At 46.0% G+C, this 26,299-nt stretch overlaps 1 protein-coding gene across 6 annotated transcripts in view; it reads left to right on the top strand.

Annotated features, from left to right (window-relative positions):
- LOC106603998 (solute carrier family 12 member 7) overlaps positions 1-25,953 on the top strand; it is a 125,142-nt gene extending 99,189 nt beyond the window's left edge. For 2 of the 6 annotated variants that reach the window (XM_045702779.2, XM_045702781.1), the window contains exons 14-26: positions 2,078-2,176; positions 3,687-3,806; positions 4,020-4,124; positions 7,971-8,139; positions 8,627-8,822; positions 13,123-13,292; positions 14,812-14,943; positions 16,120-16,227; positions 16,893-17,006; positions 19,102-19,274; positions 20,335-20,349; positions 22,312-22,445; positions 22,869-25,953. In XM_045702779.2, coding sequence (XP_045558735.1) covers positions 2,078-2,176; positions 3,687-3,806; positions 4,020-4,124; positions 7,971-8,139; positions 8,627-8,822; positions 13,123-13,292; positions 14,812-14,943; positions 16,120-16,227; positions 16,893-17,006; positions 19,102-19,274; positions 20,335-20,349; positions 22,312-22,445; positions 22,869-22,960 — 1,627 coding nt within the window. In that variant the 3' untranslated portion in view covers positions 22,961-25,953. The remainder of the gene's footprint in view (positions 1-2,077; positions 2,177-3,686; positions 3,807-4,019; positions 4,125-7,970; positions 8,140-8,626; positions 8,823-13,122; positions 13,293-14,811; positions 14,944-16,119; positions 16,228-16,892; positions 17,007-19,101; positions 19,275-20,334; positions 20,350-22,311; positions 22,446-22,868) is intronic. The other 4 variants (XM_045702782.2, XM_082966008.1, XM_045702780.2 and 1 more) reach the window with 3 other exon arrangements.
- The last annotated feature ends 346 nt before the right edge of the window (positions 25,954-26,299 follow it).

The raw sequence follows: 26,299 nt of genomic DNA on the forward strand, positions 1-26,299 counted from the left end.
TACCCCCCTCTACCATCCTCTCCATGTCAGTACCCCCCTCTACCATCCTCTCCATGTCAGTACCCCCCTCTACCATCCTCTCCATGTCAGTACCCCCCCTCTACCATCCTCTCTATGTCAGTACCCCCCTCTACCATCCTCTCCATGTCAATACCCCCCCTCTACCATCCTCTCCATGTCAGTACCCCCCCTCTACCATCCTCTCCATGTCAGTACCCCCTCTATACCATCCTCTCCCTGTCAGTACCCCCCTCTACCATCCTCTCCATGTCAGTACCCCCCTCTACCATCCTCTCCATGTCAGTACCCCCCTCTACCATCCTCTGTCACACCATCCTCCTTGTTAGTACCCCCCTCTACCATCCTCTCCCTGTCAGTACCCCCCTCTACCATCCTCTCTATGTTAGTACCCCCTTCTACCATCCTCTCTATGTGAGTACCCCCCTCTACCATCCTCTCCATGTTAGTACCCCCCCTCTACCATCCTCTCTATGTCAGTACCCCCCTCTACCATCCTCTCCCTGTCAGTACCCCCCTCTACCATCCTCTCCATGTTAGTACCGCCCCACCATCCTCTCCATGTCAGTACCCCCCTCTACCGTCCTCTCCATGTCAGTACCCCCCTGTACCATCCTCTCCATGTCAGTACCCCCACTCTACCATCCTCTCCATGTTAGTACCCCCCTCTACCATCCTCTCCATGTCAGTACCCCCCCTCTACCATCCTCTCCATGTCAGTACCCCCCCTCTACCATCCTCTCCATGTCAGTACCCCCCCTCTACCATCCTCTCCATGTCAGTACCCCCCCCTCTACCATCCTCTCCATGTTAGTACCCCCCCTCTACCATCCTCTCCATGTCAGTACCCCCTCTCTACCACCCTCTCCATGTGAGTACCCCCCTCTACCATCCTCTTCATGTTAGTACCCCCCTCTACCATCCTCTCCATGTGAGTACCCCCCTCTACCATCCTCTCCATGTGAGTACCCCCCTCTACCATCCTCTTCATGTTAGTACCCCCCCCCTCTACCATCCTCTCCATGTGAGTACCCCCTCTACCATCCTCTCCATGTGAGTACCCCCCTCTACCATCCTCTCCATGTGAGTACCCCCCTCTACCATCCTCTTCATGTTATTACCCCCCTCTACCATCCTCTTCATGTCATTACCCCCCTCTACCATCCTCTCCATGTCAGTACCCCCCTCTACCATCCTCTCCATGTGAGTACCCCCCTCTACCATCCTCTCCATGTGAGTACCCCCCTCTACCATCCTCTCCATGTGAGTACCCCCCTCTACCATCCTCTCCATGTGAGTACCCCCCTCTACCATCCTCTCCATGTTAGTACCCCCCTCTACCATCCTCTCCATGTCAGTACCCCCCTCTACCATCCTCTCCATGTGAGTACCCCCCTCTACCATCCTCTCCATGTCAGTACCCCCCTCTACCATCCTCTTCATGTTAGTACCCCCCCCTCTACCATCCTCTCCATGTTAGTACCCCCCCTCTACCATCCTCTCCATGTTAGTACCCCCCTCTACCATCCTCTCCATGTCAGTACCCCCCTCTCTACCATCCTCTCCATGTGAGTACCCCCCTCTACCATCCTCTCCATGTCAGTACACCCTCTCTACCATCCTCTTCATGTTAGTAGCCCCTCTCTACCATCCTCTTCATGTTAGTACCCCCCCTCTACCATCCTCTCCATGTCAGTATCCCCCTCTCTACCATCCTCTCCATGTGAGTACCCCCCTCTACCATCCTCTCCATGTCAGTACCCCCTCTTCCATCCTCTGTCTGTTTGAATCTCTCTCTCCCTCCCCCACTCTCCCTCCCTCTCTCCCACTCCTCCCAACTTTTTCTCCACCTACTCATCTGCCGCTTTCTCTACCTTCCTCTCTTTCTTTCCCTTCTTTGTTTCATCCTTCCATCCCTCCCTCTCACACTTGCTGTCCCATCTGCTGTAATGTAGCCTAATCGTAGTGTTGCAGAACTGGTCTCTGGATGTTAACTGACAGATGGTATATTTGTGTAATCTCACCTCTCCGTCATTGTATATCTCTCTCTCCCTGTCAGGTTCTTTTTGATGTGCTACCTGTTTGTTAACCTGGCCTGTGCCCTCCAGACCCTGCTCTGCACCCCCAACTGGAGACCCCGCTTCAAGTTCTACCACTGGTAAGAGGAAAGCCCTCTCTTTTACTTTATGTCATGGTGCTGGCTGTTCTAATGCCCCTTTCAAATTAGCACTCTATGCTTCACTGTTTTCCCCTGCTTCATCAGGTACTGTAGCAGTCTCTTGGGACTCTGTTAGCCTAGCAACTAACCAGCTTACTTCACCTGAGGAGGTTGTTATTGAGCTCAGTGCCAGGACCTCTGAGGATAGACACACAAACACATCACACGTACACACACGCACACACATACATCTGGCACAAACACCCTATCCCTGGAGCCGGGGCTTGTGGCAGCTATGGGCCAGGTGTTTCTATAGCCTAGCTAAGGAGCTTTGGCTCTGCTCCCATGGGTGACTCCAGAAAGCAAGTCCCTGCTGGGCCACTGGTGTGTCTGAGGGGGCAGCTATCTACCCGTCCTTACCGAGGGGGCAGCTATCTACCCGTCCTTACCGAGGGGGCAGCTATCTACCCGTCCTTACCGAGGGGGCAGCTATCTACCCGTCCTTGCCGAGGGGGCAGCTATCGACCCGTCCTTGCCGAGGGGGCAGCTATCGACCCGTCCTTGCCGAGGGGGCAGCTATCGACCCGTCCTTGCCGAGGGGGCAGCTATCGACCCGTCCTTGCCGAGGGGGCAGCTATCGACCCGTCCTTGCCGAGGGGGCAGCTATCTACCCGTCCTTGCCGAGGGGGCAGCTATCTACCCGTCCTTGCCGAGGGGGCAGCTATCTACCCGTCCTTGCCGAGGGGGCAGCTATCTACCCGTCCTTGCCGAGGGGGCAGCTATCTACCCGTCCTTGCCGAGGGGGCAGCTATCTACCCGTCCTTGCCGAGGGGGCAGCTATCTACCCGTCCTTGCCGAGGGGGCAGCTATCTACCCGTCCTTGCCGCCATCACCAAACGCCCTACTGGGCAGCCTAAATCTCATGATCTTAAACTGGCCAGCTAGTCAAGGTCCACGCTAGAGGTCATGTAAGCTTGCATAGTGAATATACATGCATACGTGCAAACACGCGCACACACTTCTTTTATCGTGTGTCCAGAGGTAAATGGATCTGTGTTAAAGGTCCAATGCAGCTGTTTTTATCCCAATATCAAATCATTTCTGGGTAACATATAAGTACCTTACTGTGATTGTTTTCAATTAAAGTGGTAAAAAAATAAACAAAAATAACTTCTTAACAAAGAGCAAAAACAGGCAAAAATGTCAAGCTGTCTTCTCCAACAGCTTTTACTGTTAGAGAGGAAATTATCATAGTTTTCACAATTTCAAGGTATTATTCCAACCTCCGTACTGTGGAAATGTATATAAAACACAGGCAAATCAAGTTTTTTACTGCACTGGGCCTTTAAACAAGTGAGGGTATTTACACTCTGGTACGGAATTCCAGAGAGAACATGTGATTGGCTGTGGGTATCCTTAAATGAGGTCTAACATGCTAAAATGTGAATGATCCCTTTAAGGCGAGTAACTTTGAACTCCATTTTGTCTGTCTTTCTCTCGTCCGCCACAGGGCTCTGTCTTTTCTGGGCGCCAGTCTGTGTGTCTCCCTGATGTTTATCTCCTCCTGGTACTATGCCCTGGTAGCCATGCTCATCGCTGGCTGTATCTACAAGTACATTGAATACAGAGGGTAAGAGCTAATTTATTCTACATTTTGTTCCCTTAACACAAATAGGATATATATATATATATATATATATAAATATATATATATATATATATATATAATATATATATATTATAATAATGGTGAGATCCTGGTTAGTTTTATCTCTTTATGTTTGTCCTGGACCTCCTGACACTCTTCCTCTTCTCTTCCTCTTCTCGTTCTCTCCATCTCCAGGGCGGAGAAGGAGTGGGGTGACGGTATCCGTGGTCTATCGCTCAACGCTGCCCGCTACGCCCTCATTCGCCTGGAGGAGGCACCGCCCCACACCAAGAACTGGAGGTGTGTGTCTGCGCGTATCTGCGCGTGTCTGCGCGTGTGTTTAGGTTTATGTGCATATACGTTTGTTTGCTCCAACAGTGACACCACATTTCTGAACAACCAGCAGTAGCCAGATGTGGGACTCTGCAACAGAGGCTAGACAACATGGTGTATTCTTACCATTAACTGAGTAATCCAGAGAATGAGAGAGAATTACTATTTGATTAATCTCTGAGCCTTCTCCGTAATCTCACTGTGAAAAAAGATACCAGTAAGCCTAAACAGCATAGCAGCCCCAGGACAGTGCCTGTCCAAAAAGTGGAGCATTTAAATCAGGAAAGATTGAGGTCAAACTTGGGTATTGGGTCCTCTCCCTCCTGCCACTGGCGTCATCCACAGTGCCATTCCCAGGGCAAAGCCTAATCTACAGTGTCAAAATCAAGATTTCTCCCTGTGCCATCTGCCGCGGCGTGGGGGGATACAGAGTACTTACGCCCGCCCATCGCCCACGCTCAGCTCGCGACGTGCCCCCCTAAGCCTCTTTACACAGTAGCTGACGTGCCACCAGCCTTCGACAGCAGAAACCGTGTACTAAAACTGTGAGGAAGCAGGAGCCATGTACTAAAACTGTTAGGAAGCAGGACCCATGTACTAAAACTGTTAGGAAGCAGGAGCCATGTACTAAAACTGTTAGGAAGCAGGAACCATGTACTAAAACTGTTAGGGAGCAGGAACCATGTACTAAAACTGTTAGGAAACATGTACTAAAACTGTTAGGAAGCAGGAACCATGTACTAAAACTGTTAGGAAACATGTACTAAAACTGTTAGGAAACATGTACTAAAACTGTTAGGAAGCAGGAACCCATGTACTAAAACTGTTAGGAAACATGTACTAAAACTGTTAGGAAACATGTACTAAAACTGTTAGGAAGCAGGACCCATGTACTAAAACTGTTAGGAAGCAGGAACCATGTATTAAAACTGTTAGGAAGCAGGAACCATGTACTAAAACTGTTAGGAAGCAGGAACCATGTACTAAAACTGTTAGGAAGCAGGAACCATGTACTAAAACTGTTAGGAAACATGTACTAAAACTGTTAGGAAGCAGGAGCCATGTACTAAAACTGTTAGGAAGCAGGAGCCATGTACTAAAACTGTTAGGAAGCAGGAACCATGTACCGAGACTGTTAGGAAGCAGGACCCATGTACTGAGACTGTGAGGAAGCAGGAGCCATGTACCGAGACTGTTAGGAAGCAGGAAACATGTACTAAAACTGTTAGGAAACAGGAACCATGTACTAAAACTGTTAGGAAACATGTACTAAAACTGTTAGGAAGCAGGAGCCATGTACTAAAACTGTTAGGAAGCAGGAACCATGTACTAAAACTGTTAGGAAGCAGGACCCATGTACTAAAACTGTTAGGAAGCAGGAACCATGTACTAAAACTGTTAGGAAGCAGGACCCATGTACTAAAACTGTTAGGAAGCAGGACCCATGTACTAAAACTGTTAGGAAGCAGGAACCATATACTAAAACTGTTAGGAAGCAGGAACCATGAACTAAAACTGTTAGGAAGCAGGACCCATGTACTAAAACTGTTAGGAAGCAGGACCCATGTACTAAAACTGTTAGGAAGCAGGAACCATGTACTAAAACTGTGAGGAAGCAGGAACCATGTACTAAAACTGTTAGGAAGCAGGACCCATGTACTAAAACTGTTAGGAAGCAGGACCCATGTACTAAAACTGTTAGGAAGCAGGAACCATGTACTAAAACTGTTAGGAAGCAGGAACCATGTACCGAGACTGTTAGGAAGCAGGAACCATGTACCGAGACTGTTAGGAAGCAGGAGCCATGTACTAAAACTGTTAGGAAGCAGGAACCATGTACCGAGACTGTTAGGAAGCAGGAGCCATGTACTAAAACTGTTAGGAAGCAGGAACCATGTACTAAAACTGTTAGGAAGCAGGAGCCATGTACCGAGACTGTGAGGAAGCAGGAGCCATGTACTAAAACTGTGAGGAAGCAGGACCCATGTACTAAAACTGTTAGGAAGCAGGAGCCATGTACCGAGACTGTTAGGAAGCAGGTGCCATGTCATAAAACTGTTAGGAAGCAGGAACCATGTACTAAAACTGTTAGGAAGCAGGAACCATGTACTAAAACTGTTAGGAAGCAGGAACCATGTACTAAAACTGTTAGGAAACATGTACTAAAACTGTTAGGAAGCAGGAGCCATGTACTAAAACTGTTAGGAAACATGTACTAAAACTGTTAGGAAGCAGGAGCCATGTACTAAAACTGTTAGGAAGCAGGAACCATGTACCGAGACTGTTAGGAAGCAGGAGCCATGTACCGAGACTGTTAGGAAGCAGGAGCCATGTACTAAAACTGTTAGGAAGCAGGAGCCATGTACCGAGACTGTTAGGAAGCAGGAGCCATGTACTAAAACTGTTAGGAAGCAGGAAACATGTACTAAAACTGTTAGGAAGCAGGAGCCATGTACTAGAACTGTGAGGAAGCAGGAACCATGTACTAAAACTGTTAGGAAACATGTACTAAAACTGTTAGGAAGCAGGAACCATGTACTAAAACTGTTAGGAAGCAGGAACCATGTACTAAAACTGTTAGGAAGCAGGAACCATGTACTAAAACTGTTAGGAAGCAGGACCCATGTACTAAAACTGTTAGGAAGCAGGAACCATGTACTAAAACTGTTAGGAAGCAGGAACCATGTACTAAAACTGTTAGGAAGCAGGACCCATGTACCGAGGCTGTTAGGAAGCAGGATTGGATGTATAGTTTTGATCTGGTTGTATAAATCTCATCTGCCCAGTTTGTTTTGACTCCAAATGGCCTCTAGTGAGAGTGTATACAGGATTCCCCTTCACTATTAAACCCTGTGTGTGTTGTGTGTGGCTAACAAAACCATCGGACAATAGACAAGTTTAGTTTGTTATTTGATGTGTTCCATCATATTAACTCTCAGCCATCCAGGCTGAATGAGTCTCATACTGATCTCTGGTTAACTCTGAGCCATCCAGGCTGAATGAGTCTCATACTGATCTCTGGTTAACTCTGAGCCATCCAGGCTGAATGAGTCTCATACTGATCTCTGGTTAACTCTGAGCCATCCAGGCTGAATGAGTCTCATACTGATCTCTGGTTAACTCTGAGCCATCCAGGCTGAATGAGTCTCATACTGATCTCTGGTTAACTCTGAGCCATCCAGGCTGAATGAGTCTCATACTGATCTCTGGTTAACTTTGAGCCATCCAGACTGAATGAATCTCATACTGATCTCTGGTTAACTCTGAGCCATCCAGGCTGAATGAGTCTCATACTGATCTCTGGTTAACTCTGAGCCATCCAAAGCATTTTTGTGCAAATCTCCCATGGACAGAAATTAATGATCTACATGAACGTCCAAGTTATGCTTAGATACTGTCATAGGCTAATGCAGTGTAATGTAACTTATACTACAGTATGTTCACCCCTGTCTTCCCTGGTCGTAGGCTATAATACAGTATGTTCACCCCCGTCTTCCCTGGTCGTAGGTTATAATACAGTATGTTCACCCCGGTCTTCCCTGGTCGTAGGCTATAATACAGTATGTTCACCCGTCTTCCCTGGTCGTAGGTTATAATACAGTATGTTCACCCCTGTCTTCCCTGGTCGTAGGCTATAATACAGTATGTTCACCCCTGTCTTCCCTGGTCGTAGGCTATAATACAGTACGTTCACCCGTCTTCCCTGGCCGTAGGCTATAATACAGTATGTTCACCCCTGTCTTCCCTGGTCGTAGGCTATAATACAGTATGACTTGTCTGATGTCTCACCACCCTTGTCTTCCCTGGTCGTAGGCCCCAGATGCTGGTGCTATTAAACCTGGAGTCTGACCACACGGTGAAACACCCACGCCTGCTCTCCTTCTGCACCCAGCTCAAAGCAGGGAAAGGCCTGACCATCGTGGGCTCTGTGCTGCAGGGCACCTACATGACCAAGGAGGACGAGGTCAAGAAGGCCGAGCAGGTACTGTAGGCCCCGTCTCAGATGCTACCTTGTGGATGTGTTTCAATAGTCGTACGTGGCTTCTTCTCCTTCGTCAGTAATGACTTGAAAGAGCCTGGTAGGTGAAAGGAAAATGGTGGGAATCTCTCTCCTAACGTCTTTAATGTAGCAGTGATTATGGAGGAACGGAGCTGAGGAAAGAAATACCCTTTAGGCTACAGTAGATGTGTCCGATGTCTCTGAGACACCTGTTCAGAGAAGCAACCAGCGTCAGAGGAGTTTAGATGATGCTGACAGTTATTCCTTTAGAGAGACTGCCATCTACTGGTAGATCAAAGCAATTTTCAGAGAGCAGTTCCTCAGATTACCACGAGAATGCTACAAATATCATGCCTCAACACCTAAAAAACAAACATGGGTATTGATTACCAGGGTTTAAGTCCATTACGATTCTTTCACATCAGGAAATCATATTATTGTCCTTCTTTTCTCACTCTTTCTCCATCAGAACGTCAAGTCGTCGATGACGACGGAGCGTACCAAGGGCTTCTGCCATGTGGTGGCATCGTCCAACCTGCGCGATGGTTTCTCCCACCTCATCCAGACGGCAGGCCTGGGGGGCATGAAACACAACACAGTCCTTATGGCCTGGCCCGGCACTTGGAAACAGTCTAATGACCCCGTTTCCTGGAAGAACTTCATAGGTTAGTCAGTGTGACCCACTGGGATTTGAGGCTGCGTCAGTCTCAAATGTATTTTTCTGAATACAGTGGTCACCATTCATGTAATACATTAAATATATACAGTGGGGGAAAAAAGTATTTGATCCCCTGCTGATTTTGTACGTTTGCCCACTGATAAAGAAAGGATCAGTCTATAATTTTAATGGTAGGTTTATTTGAACAGTGAGAGACAGAATAACAACAAAAATATCCAGAAAAACGCATGTCAAAAATGTTATAAATTGATTTGTATTTTAATGAGGGAAATAAGTATTTGACCCCCCTCTCAATCTGAAAGATTTCTGGCTCCCAGGTGTCTTTTATACAGGTAACGAGCTGAGATTAGGAGCACACTCTTAAAGGGCTTGTTACCTGTAAAAAAGACACATGTCCACAGAAGCAATCAATCAATCAGATTCCAAACTCTCCACCATGGCCAAGACCAAAGAGCTCTCCAAGGATGTCAGGGACAAGATTGTAGACCTACACAAGGCTGGAATGGGCTACAAGACCATCGCCAAGCAGCTTGGTGAGAAGGTGACAACAGTTGGTGTGATTATTTGCAAATGGAAGAAACACTAAAGAACAGTCAATCTCCCTCGGCCTGGGGCTTCATGCAAGATCTCACCTCGTGGGGTTGCAATGATCATGAGAACGGTGAGGGATCAGCCCAGAACTACACAGAAGGATGTTGTCAATGATCTCAAGGCAGCTGGGACCATAGTCACCAAGAAAACAATTGGTAACACACTACGCCGTGAAGGACTGAAATCCTGCAGCGCCCGCAAGGTCCCCCTGCTCAAGAAAGCACATATACATGCCCGTCTGAAGTTTGCCAATGAACATCTGAATGGTTCAGAAGACAACTGGTGAAAGTGTTGTGGTTAGATGAGACAAAAATTGAGCTCTTTGGCATCAACTCAACTCGCCGTGTTTGGAGGAGGAGGACTGCTGCCTATGACCCCAAGAACACCATCCCCACCGTCAAACATGGAGGTGGAAACATTATGCTTTGGGGGTGTTTTTCTGCTAAGGGGACAGGACAACTTCACCGCATCATTTGACCATGTACTGTCAAATCTTGGGTGAGAACCTCCTTCCCTCAGCCAGGGCATTGAAAATGGGTCGTGGATGGGTATTCCAGCATGACAATGACCCAAAACACACGGCCAAGGCAACAAAGGAGTAGCTCAAGAAGAAGCACATTAAGGTCCTGGAGTGGCCTAGCCAGTCTCCAGACCTTAATCCTATAGAAAATCTGTGGAGGGAGCTGAAGGTTCGAGTTGCCAAACGTCAGCCTCGAAACCTTAGTGGGCAAACATACAAAGTCAGCAGGGGATCAAATACTTTTTCCCCCCACTGTACATCCGAGTTTACAAAAAAAACTAAAAAAAAACGCATGTTTTCTTTCTTTGTATTATCTTTTACCAGATCTAATGTGTTATTTTCCTACATGAATTTCACAGTTCCACAAACTTCTAAGTTTTTCCTTTCAAATGGTATCAAGGATATGCATAACCTTGCTTCAGATCCTGAGCTACAGGCAGTTAGATTTGGGTATATAATTTTAGGCAAAAATATTTTTAAAAAGGGTCCGATTCTTTAAGAGGTTAAATATATACATCCGAAGCGACGTTGTGTACTTCTTCAGAGTGGACCGGTGAACAACAACATCATTTCATGTCACCGAGACATCCATCACTTCAAGTTTAGCACCATAACCACACATTTTTGAATGATGATGATTTATGATGGTGAAGAGGGTGATTGATTTTACAATATACAACGGGGGTTGGCAACTAGGTTTGGCCTCCACCAATTTGTTCCTGAGCTTGTAGTAGTCGGTAAGCCAGACTATAATTAGCCAATAGCCTACTAGCTTCCCAGTTCATAGCCCTACACTAGACATTTAACACGTGGTTAGTGGGATAATCAATTCAATAACAAAAACATTATAATGTGTATCTGATTACAGTGGTAAAATCACCAATGGCTCTATTAATAGTCCTACCTACTCTATTCAAATATATTCATCTTAACTTATTTCTCCAATGCTAAACCAGTGTGTCTTGTTTGCAACGAAACTGTCGCTGTTTGCAAAGAATTCAATCTGATGTCATTATGAATCTAAGCATGGTACTTTCAGAAGTTGATTTTCCGCCCCAGACATGAGGCCCGAGTCCGACGCAGAAAGGAGTTGGGCCTATTTAAGCAATGCAAGGTGACGGTATTTGAGGAAATAGTTATCCCGACAAATAGGCTATATGGATAACATAATTGCGTCTGTCAAACAGGTAAGCCTACCTCCTATGTCTTAGTGTTCTTGTTAGTGCGTTTGCCTACTCAACATTCATATGGATTTTAGAAATGCCGATCTACACTCGAGTGATGGCTGCATCTCAACTCGTCTTTTCACACGCGAGTGATGGCTGCATCTCAACTCGTCTTTTCACACGCGAGTGATGGCTGCATCTCAACTCGTCTTTTCACACGCGAGTGATGGCTGCATCTCAACTCGTCTTTTCACACGCGAGTGATGGCTGCATCTCAACTCGTCTTTTCACACGCGAGTGATGGCTGCATCTCAACTCGTCTTTTCACACGCGAGTGATGGCTGCATCTCAACTCGTCTTTTCACACGCGAGTGATGGCTGCATCTCAACTCGTCTTTTCACACACGAGTGATGGCTGCATCTCAACTCATATTTTTTTCTAATTGATCCAATTATATTCCATTCTGTTGTTTTTATCATGGACATAATATTGTAATTAAGCTTTCACATGTCACGTTTACACATTTTATCAAGCTGTTAGTTGCTTCTATTTATATCAAGCCATTTGACCACTGTAGGTTGAGATTATTGTTTCCTAACAATATTCCTTTACAATTTTCTGTAGTGAATAGAAAAAACCGTATACACATCAAATCCCACATTATGCTAATGAAGTCCTGTGTGTAACTCAAATGTGTGTTTTGTGTCTGGATTGGGAAGGTGGGAAACGTATTAACGAGAGAAGGGAGTCAATCTTATCTTAAATTTTCTTCAGTTTATGAGCTGTCACTCCTCATGCCACGAAGGAGAAAATAATACCAACATTAAACTTTGATTCATTGATTGAATGAAACCATATCAATGCTTGTGAATTATGACGGTCGTTATGACTGGAAAAGTTCAAACAATTCCGATTCACGTTTGTCCTACAAGAGGAAATCTTAGCACATCTCACACATCACATGGGTCTAAACAAAACATAGAAAACACAGCCGGAAACACACAATAGGACCAGTCAGACAGATACCTTTCATCCCATCCCATCCCACACCTGTCCATATGTCAGACAGATACCTTCCATCCCATCCCACACCTGTCCATATGTCAGAGAGATACCTGCCCATATGGGGAGTTGTCCATAATAGTCATAGCCCCTGGGATGAAAGTCCTCCCGAAGCATGCAGTGCGCCCCATTTTAATTGTCTGATTTGTCTGACCTGATGGGAGCAGTGGTGGAGTGGATGGTCTGAACTGGAGGTCATGTGACGCGCTTTTCGCTGTATAGTGTGTTTGTTCTGTAGATGAGGGGGGGAATCATCAGTTTAGATGCCGTGGGCTGCTCCAGTGATCTGTAATGGCCTATATACTTTATTTAAATAGAAACCTTGAGATCCTCTGGTTCTCACGGTCAAGGTAATGATACAATAGCTCATCAGTGTGCTGTGAAGAGGGAACAATGATATGTAGTTTAAAAACATTGCTCCAAAAACAGCACAGATTTTAGTTTTATTTTCGCTATAGAAGCACTGGTCCTCATTCCAAGTTGCACATCAAAATATTTAGGGTCATATGACGGTCTGCTCTGCCATTCCTCCCCATCACACCAGGGCTGCCCAGAATATCGGGTTTCTATAAGACGTAATGGGAAAATAATGGACCCGTGAAAAAAATGATAAAATCGCTTCCCACTACCATGAGATGTATATATTTAATGTAATAATTTAATGATTACCACAGCCCTTCCAAAAAAAGACATTTAAATCATGTTTTAATGAGAGAAAAAATCCTACCCTGCTCCATGTATTCAATATATTCCATTTCAAATGTGGCTTCCAGTGCGACTAGTTCCTGGCTATTATGAAGCATCTGACAATTCCTTCTCTGCATGTCCACAGTCTTACATGTGTCTTTTAAATGAACATGGTGCACAATCCCCTATAATAACATTACTGAGATGGGGGCGTGTGTGTACGTATGTAACCGCCTTTCCCTCTCTGTCCACTCCACAGAAACTGTGAGGGAGACCACGGCGGCAAATCAGGCCTTACTGGTGGCCAAGAACGTGGACAGCTTCCCCACCAACGCAGATCGCTTGGGCGAGGGCACCATAGACGTGTGGTGGATCGTCCACGACGGAGGACTGCTCATGCTGCTACCCTTCCTCCTCCGCCAGCACAAGGTATCTACTACGGTGGTGGTGTTAGCGTTTCACCGGGATGGAATACAAAAAACACAGTTTTTTTAGGTTTATTAGGTACGTCCATCTAGTACCGGGCCGGACCCCCTTTGCCTCCAGACCAGACTGAATTTTTCAGGGCGTGAATTCTACAAGGTGTGGCGTTCAAACGTTGCTCAATTAGTATGAAGGGACCTAACGTGTGCCAGGAAAACATTCCCCACACCATTACACCACCACTACCAGCCTGTACTGTTGACCCCAGGCAGGATGGGTCCATGGACTCATGCTGCTTATGCCACTTCCTGACTCTGCCATCAGCCTGTACTGTTGATACCAGGCAGGATGGGTCCATGGACTCATACTGCTTACGCCACTTCCTGACTCTGACATCAGCATGACACAACAGGAACCAGGAGTCGTCGGACCAGGCAATGTTTTTCCACTCCTCAATTGTTCAGTACTGGTGGTCACATGCCCACTGGAGCCACTTCTTCTTGTTTTTAGCTGATAGGAGTGGAACCCGGTGTGGTCGTCTGCTGTAAGTAGCCCGTCCGTGACAAGGACTGACGAGTTGTCAGTTCTGAGATGCGGTTTTTTACACCACTGTTGTTACTGCGCCAATATTTGCCTGTTTCTTGCCATTCTCCTTCGACCTCTCATCAACAAGCTGTTTTCGCCCACAGGACTGGCACTGACTGGATGTTTTGTGTTTGTCGCACCATTCTCTGTAAACCGTAGACACTGTCGTGCGTGAAAAGCCCAGGAGGCCGTCTGTTTCTGAGATACTGGAACCTGTGCGCCTGGCAACGACGATCATACCACGCTCAAATTCACTTAGGTCACTTGGTTTTGCCCATTCTAACGATACCTGTCTGCCTGCTTTATACAGCATGCCACGGCCTCGTGACTCACTGTCTGTAGGAGCGAACTGTTTTAGTGAACGGAGGTGGTGTATTTAATAAACTGAGTAGATGAACATACTGCACAATACTTCCATTTTTAACACACTTTATAGGCACACATAATAATACTATATAATTGACACGTTGCATTGGGTTACACATAGATCAAATGGAGGGTTTCATTCTCCTATCTTTTTCCCCTCCATCTCTCCTACTCTTTTCTTTCTCATTCTCTGTTTCCTATACCGTCCTCGCTCTCTCTCACGCTCTCTCTCACGCTCTCTCTCACGCTCTCTCTCACGCTCTCTCTCACGCTCTCTCCTCGCTCTCTCTCACGCTCTCTCCTCGCTCTCTCTCACGCCGCCCTCTCCGCTCGCTCTCTCTCACGCACGCTCGCTCTCTCTCTCTCTCACGCTCTCTCTCTCACGCTCTCTCTCTCACGCTCTCTCTCTCACGCTCTCTCCTCGCTCTCTCTCACGCTCTCGCTCGCTCTCTCTCTCACGCACGCTCGCTCTCTCTCTCTCTCTCTCTCTCTCTCTCTCTCTCTCTCTCTCTTATGCTCTCTCCTCACGCTCTCTCTCTCGCTCTCGCCCTCTCCTCGCCCTCTCTCTCTCCAGGTGTGGAGGAAGTGTAAGATGCGTATCTTCACGGTGGCTAATATGGATGACAACAGTATTCAGATGAAGAAGGACTTGCAGATGTTCCTCTACCACCTCCGTCTGGACGCTGAGGTGGAGGTGGTGGAGATGGTGAGTTTACCTGTACACCTCTGGGGCACTGACATGTCCCATTAATAACTGACATGTCCCAGTAATAACTGACATGTCCCAGTAATAACTGACCTGCCCCATTTTAATAACTGACATGTCCCAGTAATAACTGACATGTCCCATTTTAACAACAGACATGTCCCAGTAATAACGGCCATTTCCCATTTTAATAACTGACATGTCCCGGTAATAGCTGGCATGTCCCGGTAATAGCTGGCATGTCCCGGTAATAGCTGGCATGTCCCGGTAATAGCTGGCATGTCCCGGTAATAACTGACATGTCCCTATAGAACCGGTAATAACTGACATGTCCCTATAGAACCGGTAATAACTGACATGTCCCTATAGAACCGGTAATAACTGACATGTCCCTATAGAACCGGTAATAACTGACATGTCCCTATAGAACCGGTAATAACTGACATGTCCCTATAGAACCGGTAATAACTGACATGTCCCGGTAATAACTGACATGTCCCGGTAATAACTGACATGTCCCGGTAATAACTGACATGTCCCGGTAATAACTGACATGTCCCGGTAATAACTGACATGTCCCTATAGAACCGATAATAACTGACATGTCCCTATAGAACCGGTAATAACTGACATGTCCCTATAGAACCGGTAATAACTGACATGTCCCGGTAATAACTGACATGTCCCGGTAATAACTGACATGTCCCTATAGAACCGGTAATAACTGACATGTCCCTATAGAACCGGTAATAGCTGGCATGTCCCTATAGAACCGGTAATAGCTGGCATGTCCCTATAGAACCAGTAATAACTGACATGTCCCAGTAATAACTGACATGTCCCTATAGAACCGGTAATAACTGACATGTCCCAGTAATAACTGACATGTCCCTATAGAACCGGTAATAGCTGGCATGTCCCTATAGAACCGGTAATAACTGACATGTCCCTATAGAACCGGTAATAACTGACATGTCCCTATAGAACCAGTAATAACTGACATGTCCCTATAGAACCGGTAATAACTGACATGTCCCAGTAATAACTGACATGTCCCTATAGAACCGGTAATAACTGACATGTCCCTATAGAACCGGTAACAACTGACATGTCCCTATAGAACCAATCATAACCCTGCCTTACCCTGCATAATAATGTGTGTGTGTGTGTAAACAGCACGACAGCGACATCTCAGCCTTCACCTATGAGAAGACCCTGGTGATGGAGCAGCGCTCTCAGATGCTGAAACAGATGCAGCTGTCGCGGACGGAGAGGGAGAGAGAGGTAACACCGTCCCCTGTCTGCAGGGCACACTCACTACAACAGTCGGCCTTTAAGGTTCTGTACCAAATGGCACCCTATTCCTTTTATAGGGCACTACTTTTCACCAGGACCTATAGGCTCTGGTCAAAAGGAGTGCACTAAATAGGGCTTAGGGTACCATTTGGTACGTTACCCATGTCAGTGTAGGTATTCTGTTTCTATAAAGAAAGATAGTATAATCTGTTACTGATTTTCAACACCTTCATCAGAAAATGTATGTTATATTCCTTTAGTACTTTTATCTTGAAGGATTTTAATTGCAGTGATCGTGTTATGTGGTTCCATGTCTCTTTCTTGAATGTACTTATAGTGACTTGCAAGTCACTCTTGATGAGACAAAAGTGTGAATAATGCCATTGGAATGTGGGTACATTTCTGACTTGGGTCACATGTTAGCTGTTATTGGTCCCTGGATGTACCCTGACATCATCAATGAGGTTAGAAATCCAGGGTTTTATCTAAGGGAGGTTGTATAAACACAACGTAGATATGTCATTGGGTTGTGGGTATCAGAGCTCTCCTAGCCCCCCCCCCCCCCCCCCACCCCCCCTTGCCCTACTGTTCGTTGTATGACCTTTGGCCCCCTGTATTGTCTGGCTGCTGATGCGGGGCGACACGGCCCTCAGATTCAGAGTATCACCGACACATCGCGTAGCTCCATCAGGAGGAAGAACCAGACCGGAGCCTCAGGCTCCGAATCTGACCCCAGTCGACAGCTGGAGGACACACAGGAGGACGAGGTAGCCAACACCCCTTAATCTGTAACCCCAACACCCCTTAATCTGTAACCCCAACACCCCTTCATCTGTAACCCCAACACCCCTTCATCTGTAACCCCAACACCCCTTCATCTGTACCCAACACCCCCCATCTGTACCCCAACACCACTGTGACTGCAGGCCCCTACCAACACAGAGACCAGCATCACCATTACCCCCCCAGTCACCAACCCTCAGAGACCAGCATCACCATTACCCCCCAGTCACCAACCCCCAGAGACCAGCATCACCATTACCCCCCCAGTCACCAACCCTCAGAGACCAGCATCACCATTACCCCCCCCAGTCACCAACCCCCAGAGACCAGCATCACCATTACCCCCCCCAGTCACCAACCCTCAGAGACCAGCATCACCATTACCCCCCCAGTCACCAACCCTCAGAGACCAGCATCACCATTACCCCCCCAGTCACCAACCCTCAGAGACCAGCATCACCATTACCCCCCCCAGTCACCAACCCTCAGAGACCAGCATCACCATTACCCCCCCAGTCACCAACCCTCAGAGACCAGCATCACCATTACCCCCCCAGTCACAACCACCAGAGACCAGCATCACCATTACCCCCCGACACCAACCCTCAGAGACCAGCATCACCATTACCCCCCAGTCACCAACCCTCAGAGACCACGCTTACACAGCCACAGCTGCTAGAAGTCAAGGACCTGAAGTAAGATCTAGTCAAAATGTCCAGTTAAAGTCGCCCCCCCCCGGATAGACCCACTATGGTAGATAGTGACTGTGGCTGTGTAGGTTACTCACCGTAGTGGACCTATGGACGTCATGGACTCGCGTCTTTCAGCATGCGTCATTGATCAAGTGCACCGTGGTGTCATCCTTTTGTTTATCTCTCCCTCCTCCGTCCACCCCCCCCCCTCCACCTGGTTCATTCCCTGTGGATCTTCACTCCATCTCAGTGTCATAGCTCCAACTAAAATGTTCTCTCACTCCTTACTAAAGGGCTATTGGCCTGTGTAAAGAACACGTTGCACATCATAGATGTTGGTATGACTGTAACCCTGTATACTTTCCATGTCATTCATGTTTATTGTGATGTAACACGTGTTTTTGCTATGTGTGTTGACTGCATGAGTGGTGTCTTTCTGACTACCAGGTTTGTGGAACTCCATAGTTTAGTCTCTCCCTCTCTATATATATCTCTCTCTCTTCCTCTGTCTCGTTCTTCTTCCGTCTCTCTCTCTCTCTCTGTCACTGTCTTTGTCTTTTGTTCACTCTCGCTCTGTCTCTCTCTCTCATATATAATATATCTGTCTGTCTCTCGGTCTCTCTCTCTCTCTTTCTCTCTGTCTCTTGGTGTGTCTCTGTCTGTCGGTGTGTCTCTGTCTGTCTGTCGGTGTGTCTCTGTCTGTCTGTCGGTGTGTCTCTGTCTGTCTCTCGGTGTGTCTCTGTCTGTCTCTCGGTCTGTCTCTGTCTGTCTCTCTGTCTGTCTCTCGGTGTGTCTCTGTCTGTCTCTTGGTGTCTCTCTGTCTGTCGGTGTCTCTCTGTCTGTGTCTGTCTGTCGGTGTGTCTCTGTCTGTCTGTCTGTCGGTGTGTCTCTGTCTGTCTGTCGGTGTGTCTCTGTCTGTCTCTCGGTGTGTCTCTGTCTGTCTCTCGGTGTGTCTCTGTCTGTCTCTCGGTGTGTCTCTGTCTGTCTCTCGGTGTGTCTCTGTCTGTCGGTGTGTCTCTGTCTGTCGGTGTGTCTCTGTCTCTCGGTGTGTCTCTGTCTGTCTCTGTCTGTCGGTGTGTCTCTGTCTCTCGGGGTGTCTCTGTCTCTCTGTCTGTCGGTGTGTCTCTGTCTGTCGGTGTGTCTCTGTCTGTCGGTGTGTCTCTGTCTGTCGGTGTGTCTCTGTCTGTCGGTGTGTCTCTGTCTCTCGGTGTCTCTCTGTCTCTCGGTGTGTCTCTGTTTGTCTCTCGGTCTCTGTCTGTCGGTCTGTCTCTCTGTCTGTCTCTCTGTCTGTCTGTCTGTCTGTCTCTGTCTGTCGGTCTGTCTCTGTCTGTCTCTCGGTGTGTCTCTTGTCTGTCGGTTTGTCTCTCATCATTTCCATCTCCTTCAGGCCCAGCTGATCCACGACAGAAACACGGCGTCCCATGCCGCGCTCCACGACAAGCCGGACACCGGCCCTGACCGAGTCCACATGACGTGGACAAAGGATAAGTTCCTCTCCGAGCGCAACCGTAACCGCTCCGAGGCCAACATGGGAGTGCGCGACCTCTTCAACATGAAACCGTAAGTTAACCACTATGAACCTCTTATCCTTAATCCTTCCAGATCCAAAATGGAGTAGCCAGTGACTCTTCAGCAAGTATCTCTGTTGTACTGTTAGGACCACCTGTAGAAACCGTCTTTTTTAAATGGTTACACGGCCTGCACAGTGTGTGTTCAGGCTGCGTTGGCATGTTGACTGTGTGTGGGCACATCCAATGCATGGCTGCACCACACAGAGCATCACATCCACCGTTTGGACTAATGACCATCATGTCTTTGTCTCTCTGAACCCACCGTCTCAAAGGGCAGATGGAACGTCTAGTTGAATACACAGCCTAAAATCAAACAAGCACCAACATTATTAGGAAACTACTGGACCTGACCCACAGAGGCCAATAATAGAGAACATACATTTAAAAGGGATAGTTAGTTTGTCCAATTGTTTTTCCCACCTCTTGACTACAGTACATTACAGTAGATACACCAGGGGTTTCTGTTTAGCTGTGCTACAGTAGATACACCAGGGGTTTCTGTTTAGCTGTGCTACAGTAGATACACCAGGGGTGTCTGTGTTTAGCTGTGCTACAGTAGATACACCAGGGGTGTCTGTGTTTAGCTGTGCTACAGTAGATACACCAGGGGTGTCTGTGTTTAGCTGTGCTACAGTAGATACACCAGGGGTTTCTGTTTAGCTGTGCTACAGTAGATACACCAGGGGTATCTGTTTAGCTGTGCTACAGTAGATACACCAGGGGTTTCTGTTTAGCTGTGCTACAATAGATACACCAGGGGTGTCTGTGTTTAGCTGTGCTACAGTAGATACACCAGGGGTGTCTGTGTTTAGCTGTGCTACAGTAGATACACCAGGGGTGTCTGTGTTTAGCTGTGCTACAGTAGATACACCAGGGGTGTCTGTGTTTAGCTGTGCTACAGTAGATACACCAGGGGTGTCTGTGTTTAGCTGTGCTACAGTAGATACACCAGGGGTGTCTGTGTTTAGCTGTGCTACAGTAGATACACCAGGGGTGTCTGGAAAGTGTCTAAGCCTGTTTGTTGTTTTGTCTCGTTTTCCTCCTTCTAGAGAGTGGGAGAGTCTGTAAGTCACATTTCATTTTGCCATAGGCTGTGTGCATGTGTATGCTTGTTGCTCTGTAACAGTAGTCATTTTCTGTGTCCTTCATCTTGTTTACATCTTGTTTACCTCCCAGCCATATCCCATTCCTCCCAACATTTGTCTCGTAAACTGGAAGGACCTCCCTAGAGTTAGACTGGAAGGACCTCCCTAGAGTTAAACTGGAAGGACCTCCCTAGAGTTAGACTGGAAGGACCTCCCTAGAGTTAAACTGGAAGGATCTCCCTAGAGTTAAACTGGAAGGACCTCCCTAGAGTTAAACTGGAAGGACCTCCCTAGAGTTAAACTGGAAGGACCTCCCTAGAGTTAAACTGGAAGGACCTCCCTAGAGTTAAACTGGAAGGACCTCCCTAGAGTTAAACTGGAAGGACCTCCCTAGAGTTAAACTGGAAGGACCTCCCTAGAGTTAAACTGGAAGGACCTCCCTAGAGTTAAACTGGAAGGACCTCCCTAGAGTTAAACTGGAAGGACCTCCCTAGAGTTAAACTGGAAGGACCTCCCTAGAGTTAAACTGGAAGGACCTCCCTAGAGTTAAACTGGAAGGACCTCCCTAGAGTTAAACTGGAAGGACCTCCCTAGAGTTAAACTGGAAGGACCTCCCTAGAGTTAAACTGGAAGGACCTCCCTAGAGTTAAACTGGAAGGACCTCCCTAGAGTTAATTGGCATGGGATCACATCATGTTATGTAGCGAGTGCAACCAAAAAGTGCGCTTTCCATACACAGACTGAAGTCAGAGCAAACAATACTGTCAACGCCTTATTGTTTAGTATAGGGACCAGATCCAAAGACTATCAGGGGTTCAAAATCCATTTCAATTGGTAATTACAATCAGTCTGATATTGTCCTTACACTGTCAAATCTCAACTGGATGGAAACAGCCGTTTTTTGGAAGTGCCTCATTGTTTTAGTGATGTGTTTATTCAGCTTCATGCCATTCATATCATGCTCTGCATTTTTTTTTACTTTGCTGTTTGCTATAACTCAAGAAGGGCTTTTCAATATTGCACCCAATATCATATTGAACTGGTCAATTAAAGAACAAGTTGAATACTGGAGTGCTGTGTATACAACACAGTATTATACTGAAGCAATAAGTTCCAAGGTGTGGTATATGCCCAATATACCACGGCTCAGGGCTGTTCTTAGTCACAACGCATCTCAGAGTGCCTGGACACAGCCCTTAGCCTTGGCCATATATCACAAAACCCCGAGGTGCCTTATTGCTATTATAAGGTGGTTACCAACGTAATTAGAGCAGTAAAAATACATGTTTTGTCATACCAGTGGCATACGGTCTGATATACCATGGCTGTCAACCAATCAGCATTCGGAATATTTCATACCCACAGGCTTACCCATTGTGTTAGTCAGTACACCAGGCCCCTCCTGCCACGGCTGCTGTGTGAAGTATGACGCTGCTTTGACTACCATCCTGATCTCTAATTCAGAGTGTAATGATAACGCTGAAGGCTTCGCTATCATAACCACCAGCGGTCCTGCTTTATTTCCTGCTTTATGTCCTGCTTCGTGTCCTCATCTCTGTGTTTAAAGGCTACCAATCTCACGACACAAACTGTATTTGCTCAATATTATCAAGAAGTGTTTTATCAATCATCACTGAATGCTTAGTTTTTTTACAAAATCACATTTTCTTACCAATATTTAGTGTCAAGTGAGAACAATGACAGATTTTTAGATGAGCTGTTGTTTGTTGAGTCATAATTTTAGACCACGTTTACGCAAACTTTTGCCTGAATTATACATTGATGACGTACATGGAGGATCACTGGTCAAAGTTGGAGTTGAGCGTCGTATTTCTAGTAAGGATTCAATGTCAATATTAGAAAAATCAGGGTCAAAGGTTAGTGGTCAGGGTTGAGTTGTGTTCAGCCTGCTCTCTTCACTGTCACCATTGTGTGGTATAGGAACCAGTCCAACGTGCGCCGGATGCACACTGCGGTCAAGCTGAATGAGGTGGTGGTGAACAGGTCCCAAGGAGCTCACCTGGTCCTGCTCAACATGCCGGGACCGCCCAAAAACAGAGGGGGTGACGAGAACTGTATCCTTTTTAAAGACAAATGTCTGTTTTATTCAACTTTGACTATTTATGTCAGTAGAATTGTGCATTGTTTAGTTGGACATGTTTACCCAGAGTTAACTTCAAATGCATCGTCATCAGCGATCTGACAAGGTTGAGGATGATCTCTTTGCAAAGGTTGTTTAGTTGTTAATAGTTGAGTTGTATCTCGAACTGTATGTGTCGAACTGCTTTGCTTTATCTTGGCCAGGTCACAGTTGTAAATGAGAACTTGTTCTCAACTAGCCTACCTGGTTAAATAAAGATGAAATAAAATTAAAAATAAAATCTTTTAAAATATATTATAGCTTTACAGCTGATGCGCTCCCCTTGCCAGTCACGTGACCTGTATCCACCCCTGTCATGTCATGTGACTGGTTTCTTCCTTGACCCCTGGCCTCTCAGACATGGAGTTCCTGGAGGTTCTGCTTGAGGGTCTCAACCGGGTCCTCCTGGTCCGCGGGGGCGGCCGCGAGGTCATCACTATCTACTCTTAAACGCTCGTTCCCACGAAATGGCGTGCACGGGCCACGGCAATAGGTGGCATTTTAGGGAGAAATACTCCTTTGGGTTGCTGTGGGATTGTAGGAGGGGGTGGGCCATGGTATTGGACAGAGAACTTCATGACCTCGGAAGGGACGACCAATCAGAGTTGTGTGATAGCATCGCCCTGATTCGTGGAGAGAGCACAGGTGTCCTGGGGCCTGCCTATCACGCCGAGCGACTGAAGGATACAGCATTCATACACTTTAACTTTTAATTTTACACGTGTTGATGTTTATTGTTCAGATTTTCTTATTCCCTCCTCACTCTCTGTCTCTGTGTGTTTTGAGTTGTCATGTATGTTCATGGTAATTGTGTACCATGGGCCCTAGTCATGTGTAATGCACTATGTAGGGAATCATCATTTAGTTTGTCCTCATTTTGGTTCAATTTGATGTCAACCGGCTGCCTCTTAAGGTATCTCTCAGCTCAGAAATCCATCTCCTATGAACCCTGAAATAGATGAATATTTCCTGGTCCATCTAATATCTGTATGAACTAAATAGAAACATTTTAACCTGGAATAATATGCTTCGGTGAATCGTTGCAGTATCCTAGCCCACAGCAGATCTCTGTTCGAGTGGATGGAGGTGGCAAGTCCAAAACAAAGCTTACTTTTATTTCAAATCTGTCCCACACATGAAGTTGTTGCTATAGCTTTCCTGAGCTCCATTGTCCCTTGATTATTAAAGGTGGGGTCATATTAGGAGCTCTTCCGTACTACCGGTACACTCTTATTCATCTGAATCTACTCGCAGAGGAGTTCTGTCAACCTCACTTCCAATTGAGGAAGTTAGGAGGTTTAGCTCGTAAGTGGATGGCTCCACTAGGTTGGACTAGGGTTCATTCATTTATTTCAATTGTCAAGGGATTAATTGTTAATGTTGCTTGTGCTAATTGTCGGCTCGTTGTTGTTGAGTGCAGCACAAAGTCTGAAAGAGGTGTGTGTGTGTGTGTGTGTGTGTGTGGCGGGGGGCTTTGGCAAGGGATAGGCCAAGGATTTGGTTGTGCAATAGATGCTGTTGATGTGGTGACTTGCAGACATCTCACTAAGCCCTGAGACACTGAAGGTGGTCCACCTTGCCTGGGATGTCTCCTGAATGGACCCTGTGGTATTGGCTCTGTAGCATTGGTCAAAGCCCCCCAAGTACAGCCGTTGCATTGGGAAGATAGCCATACTATATAATATTGTGTTTAGCCCTTGCTGACTATATATTACACACAGTACACCGTATTAATCATATTTATATAAAGATTCACAAAGTTGCGTTTTATTGGAAATCGTATTCAAGGGTTGAGTTACTGAAAACATGCTGTCTCTTAGAGAAATCATATAGGACAGATGTGGGGGCCATAGGATGTGGGGGCCATAGAAACCAGCTGATCACACTGTTCAATGGCAGGATTTGTTCTCCTATTATTTGTATGCTTAGTCTCTAGGTTTCATGTCAGCTGACCCCGATGAATCATTTTGACTTTGTATGGGGAAAAAGAGTGCCAAATAGACTGATGTGAAAGTAAATGTTTTGTGCACGCGTTAACAGACGAAGGTGCTTGTAGGGCGGGGCGGCCAAGATCACCTTTAATTTGTAAATACATTATAAGGTATTATAATCACTTAATTATTTTGATTTGGAAACAGATTTACACACATTTGAACACAAATTATTAGCTAAAAGAACATTTTGAGTTTCTGGTTACAAAATTGAAAAGGCACTCGCACATCTGAGCTCTCTTTGTTGCAGGTGCATGGTAACATTTGAATAAGATGAGGGGGGAAAAAGAGAGCTCTGACGAAGGACTTGAGGCCGATACGTAAAGCTTAATAAAGAGCAGTGATGCCAACGAGCAGTATGCAGGTTCCTAGTTACAAAATGACTTCCTTGTAGGCTGCATATTAACAGTAGAGGCAATGGCATCTGTGATTTCTAGGGCACATGTAGGCTACTTCTATAGGCAACTGGCACCAGATATAGGAAACTATTGGGACAAAGGAAGGAATCACTCCCCTAACTCCTGTATATACCTCCGCATTTTATTTTGAACTTTTTTGTAGCTGTGTAGTATTTTGTAACCAGAACATTGTATTTTTCAACAGTATGTCTCAATGAGTGTCTCTGTTGTTGTAGAGTCCACCATCAGTTAGACAATGTTGTGTCTAGTAGTCGTAGTGTCTGTCTGCACTTAACAGTTACGTTATACCTGACTCTGTGACTTTTCAGGACTGGAGTCTTGTGATTTTAAGGAGGGGTGGGGGTTATATGTCAAGACGTTTGCAGGTATGTTTGTGTTTTTTCCTAACCCATTGGAAACACAACATGGACAAGGTTTTTGAAGACCTCTGCTTGGACTGGTGGAGATTTCACAGAAAGGATTTTATAGGAGCCAGTTGGAGAATGGGTTATGTTACTAATATGATTTTAAGTTCATTTAACATGTTTTATTATTTTAAGGTTTCTAGCCCCCAAAGATCAAATCTTTGAGTCTGATATGAAATATCACGTTGTTAATAGTGTAAAAAACCTTAGAGGACACAAAGCTAAGGCTTCTGGGTAACTGCATAGGACGTGTAAGCAGCATATGTTCCACCAATCTGGTTTAAGTGACGAGAGAATGTAATCTACCTCGAGGTGAATACCGTGGAGGCTTGTCAAAGGAGAATTAACCTGTTCGAATCGTTTTCTTTTTTTTTTCTCTGTAAATGGTAACCATTTTTTATATGAAGCGATTCCAAGCGATTGAGGAGTGAGCCTCCGCTCATTCTGAGGGAGAAGCAGTGCATCCACGTGTGGTGGTACTGCTGCTGCTGTCCAGCTTAGTGGATACACGTCACAGACTCTAGTAGGAAGTCACTTGTGGGCATACACGTAGTGGAGGGTAGCCCTTTTAAATTGTATCTGTGCCTCTGAGTAAATATAAATAAAAGTGCTGAATTATGTCAGAACTGTATAGCCTACTGTGTCATTTTGTTAGGTTTGTCATTGCATAAAAATATTTATTTCAGCAGGGTAATATCTCCTATTTCAACATAATCCTGGGCTACATTGTTGGATGTAGTGTTGAGCTATACAGTATATTCTGTTGAGATAAATACAGTATATTGTGTAGAATATACAGTGCATTTGGAAAATATTCAGACTCCTTGACTTTTTACACATTTTGTTACGTTACAGCCTTATTCTAAAATTGTCCCTCATCAATCTACACACAATACCCCATAATGACAAAGCAAAAAACAGGTTTATAAATGTGTGCAAATGTATTCAAAATTTTAAAAAACACCTTATTTACAT

This window comes from Salmo salar, chromosome 19 (assembly GCF_965601325.2).
Source record: "Salmo salar chromosome 19, fSalSal1, whole genome shotgun sequence".
Lineage (NCBI taxonomy): Eukaryota > Metazoa > Chordata > Actinopteri > Salmoniformes > Salmonidae > Salmo > Salmo salar.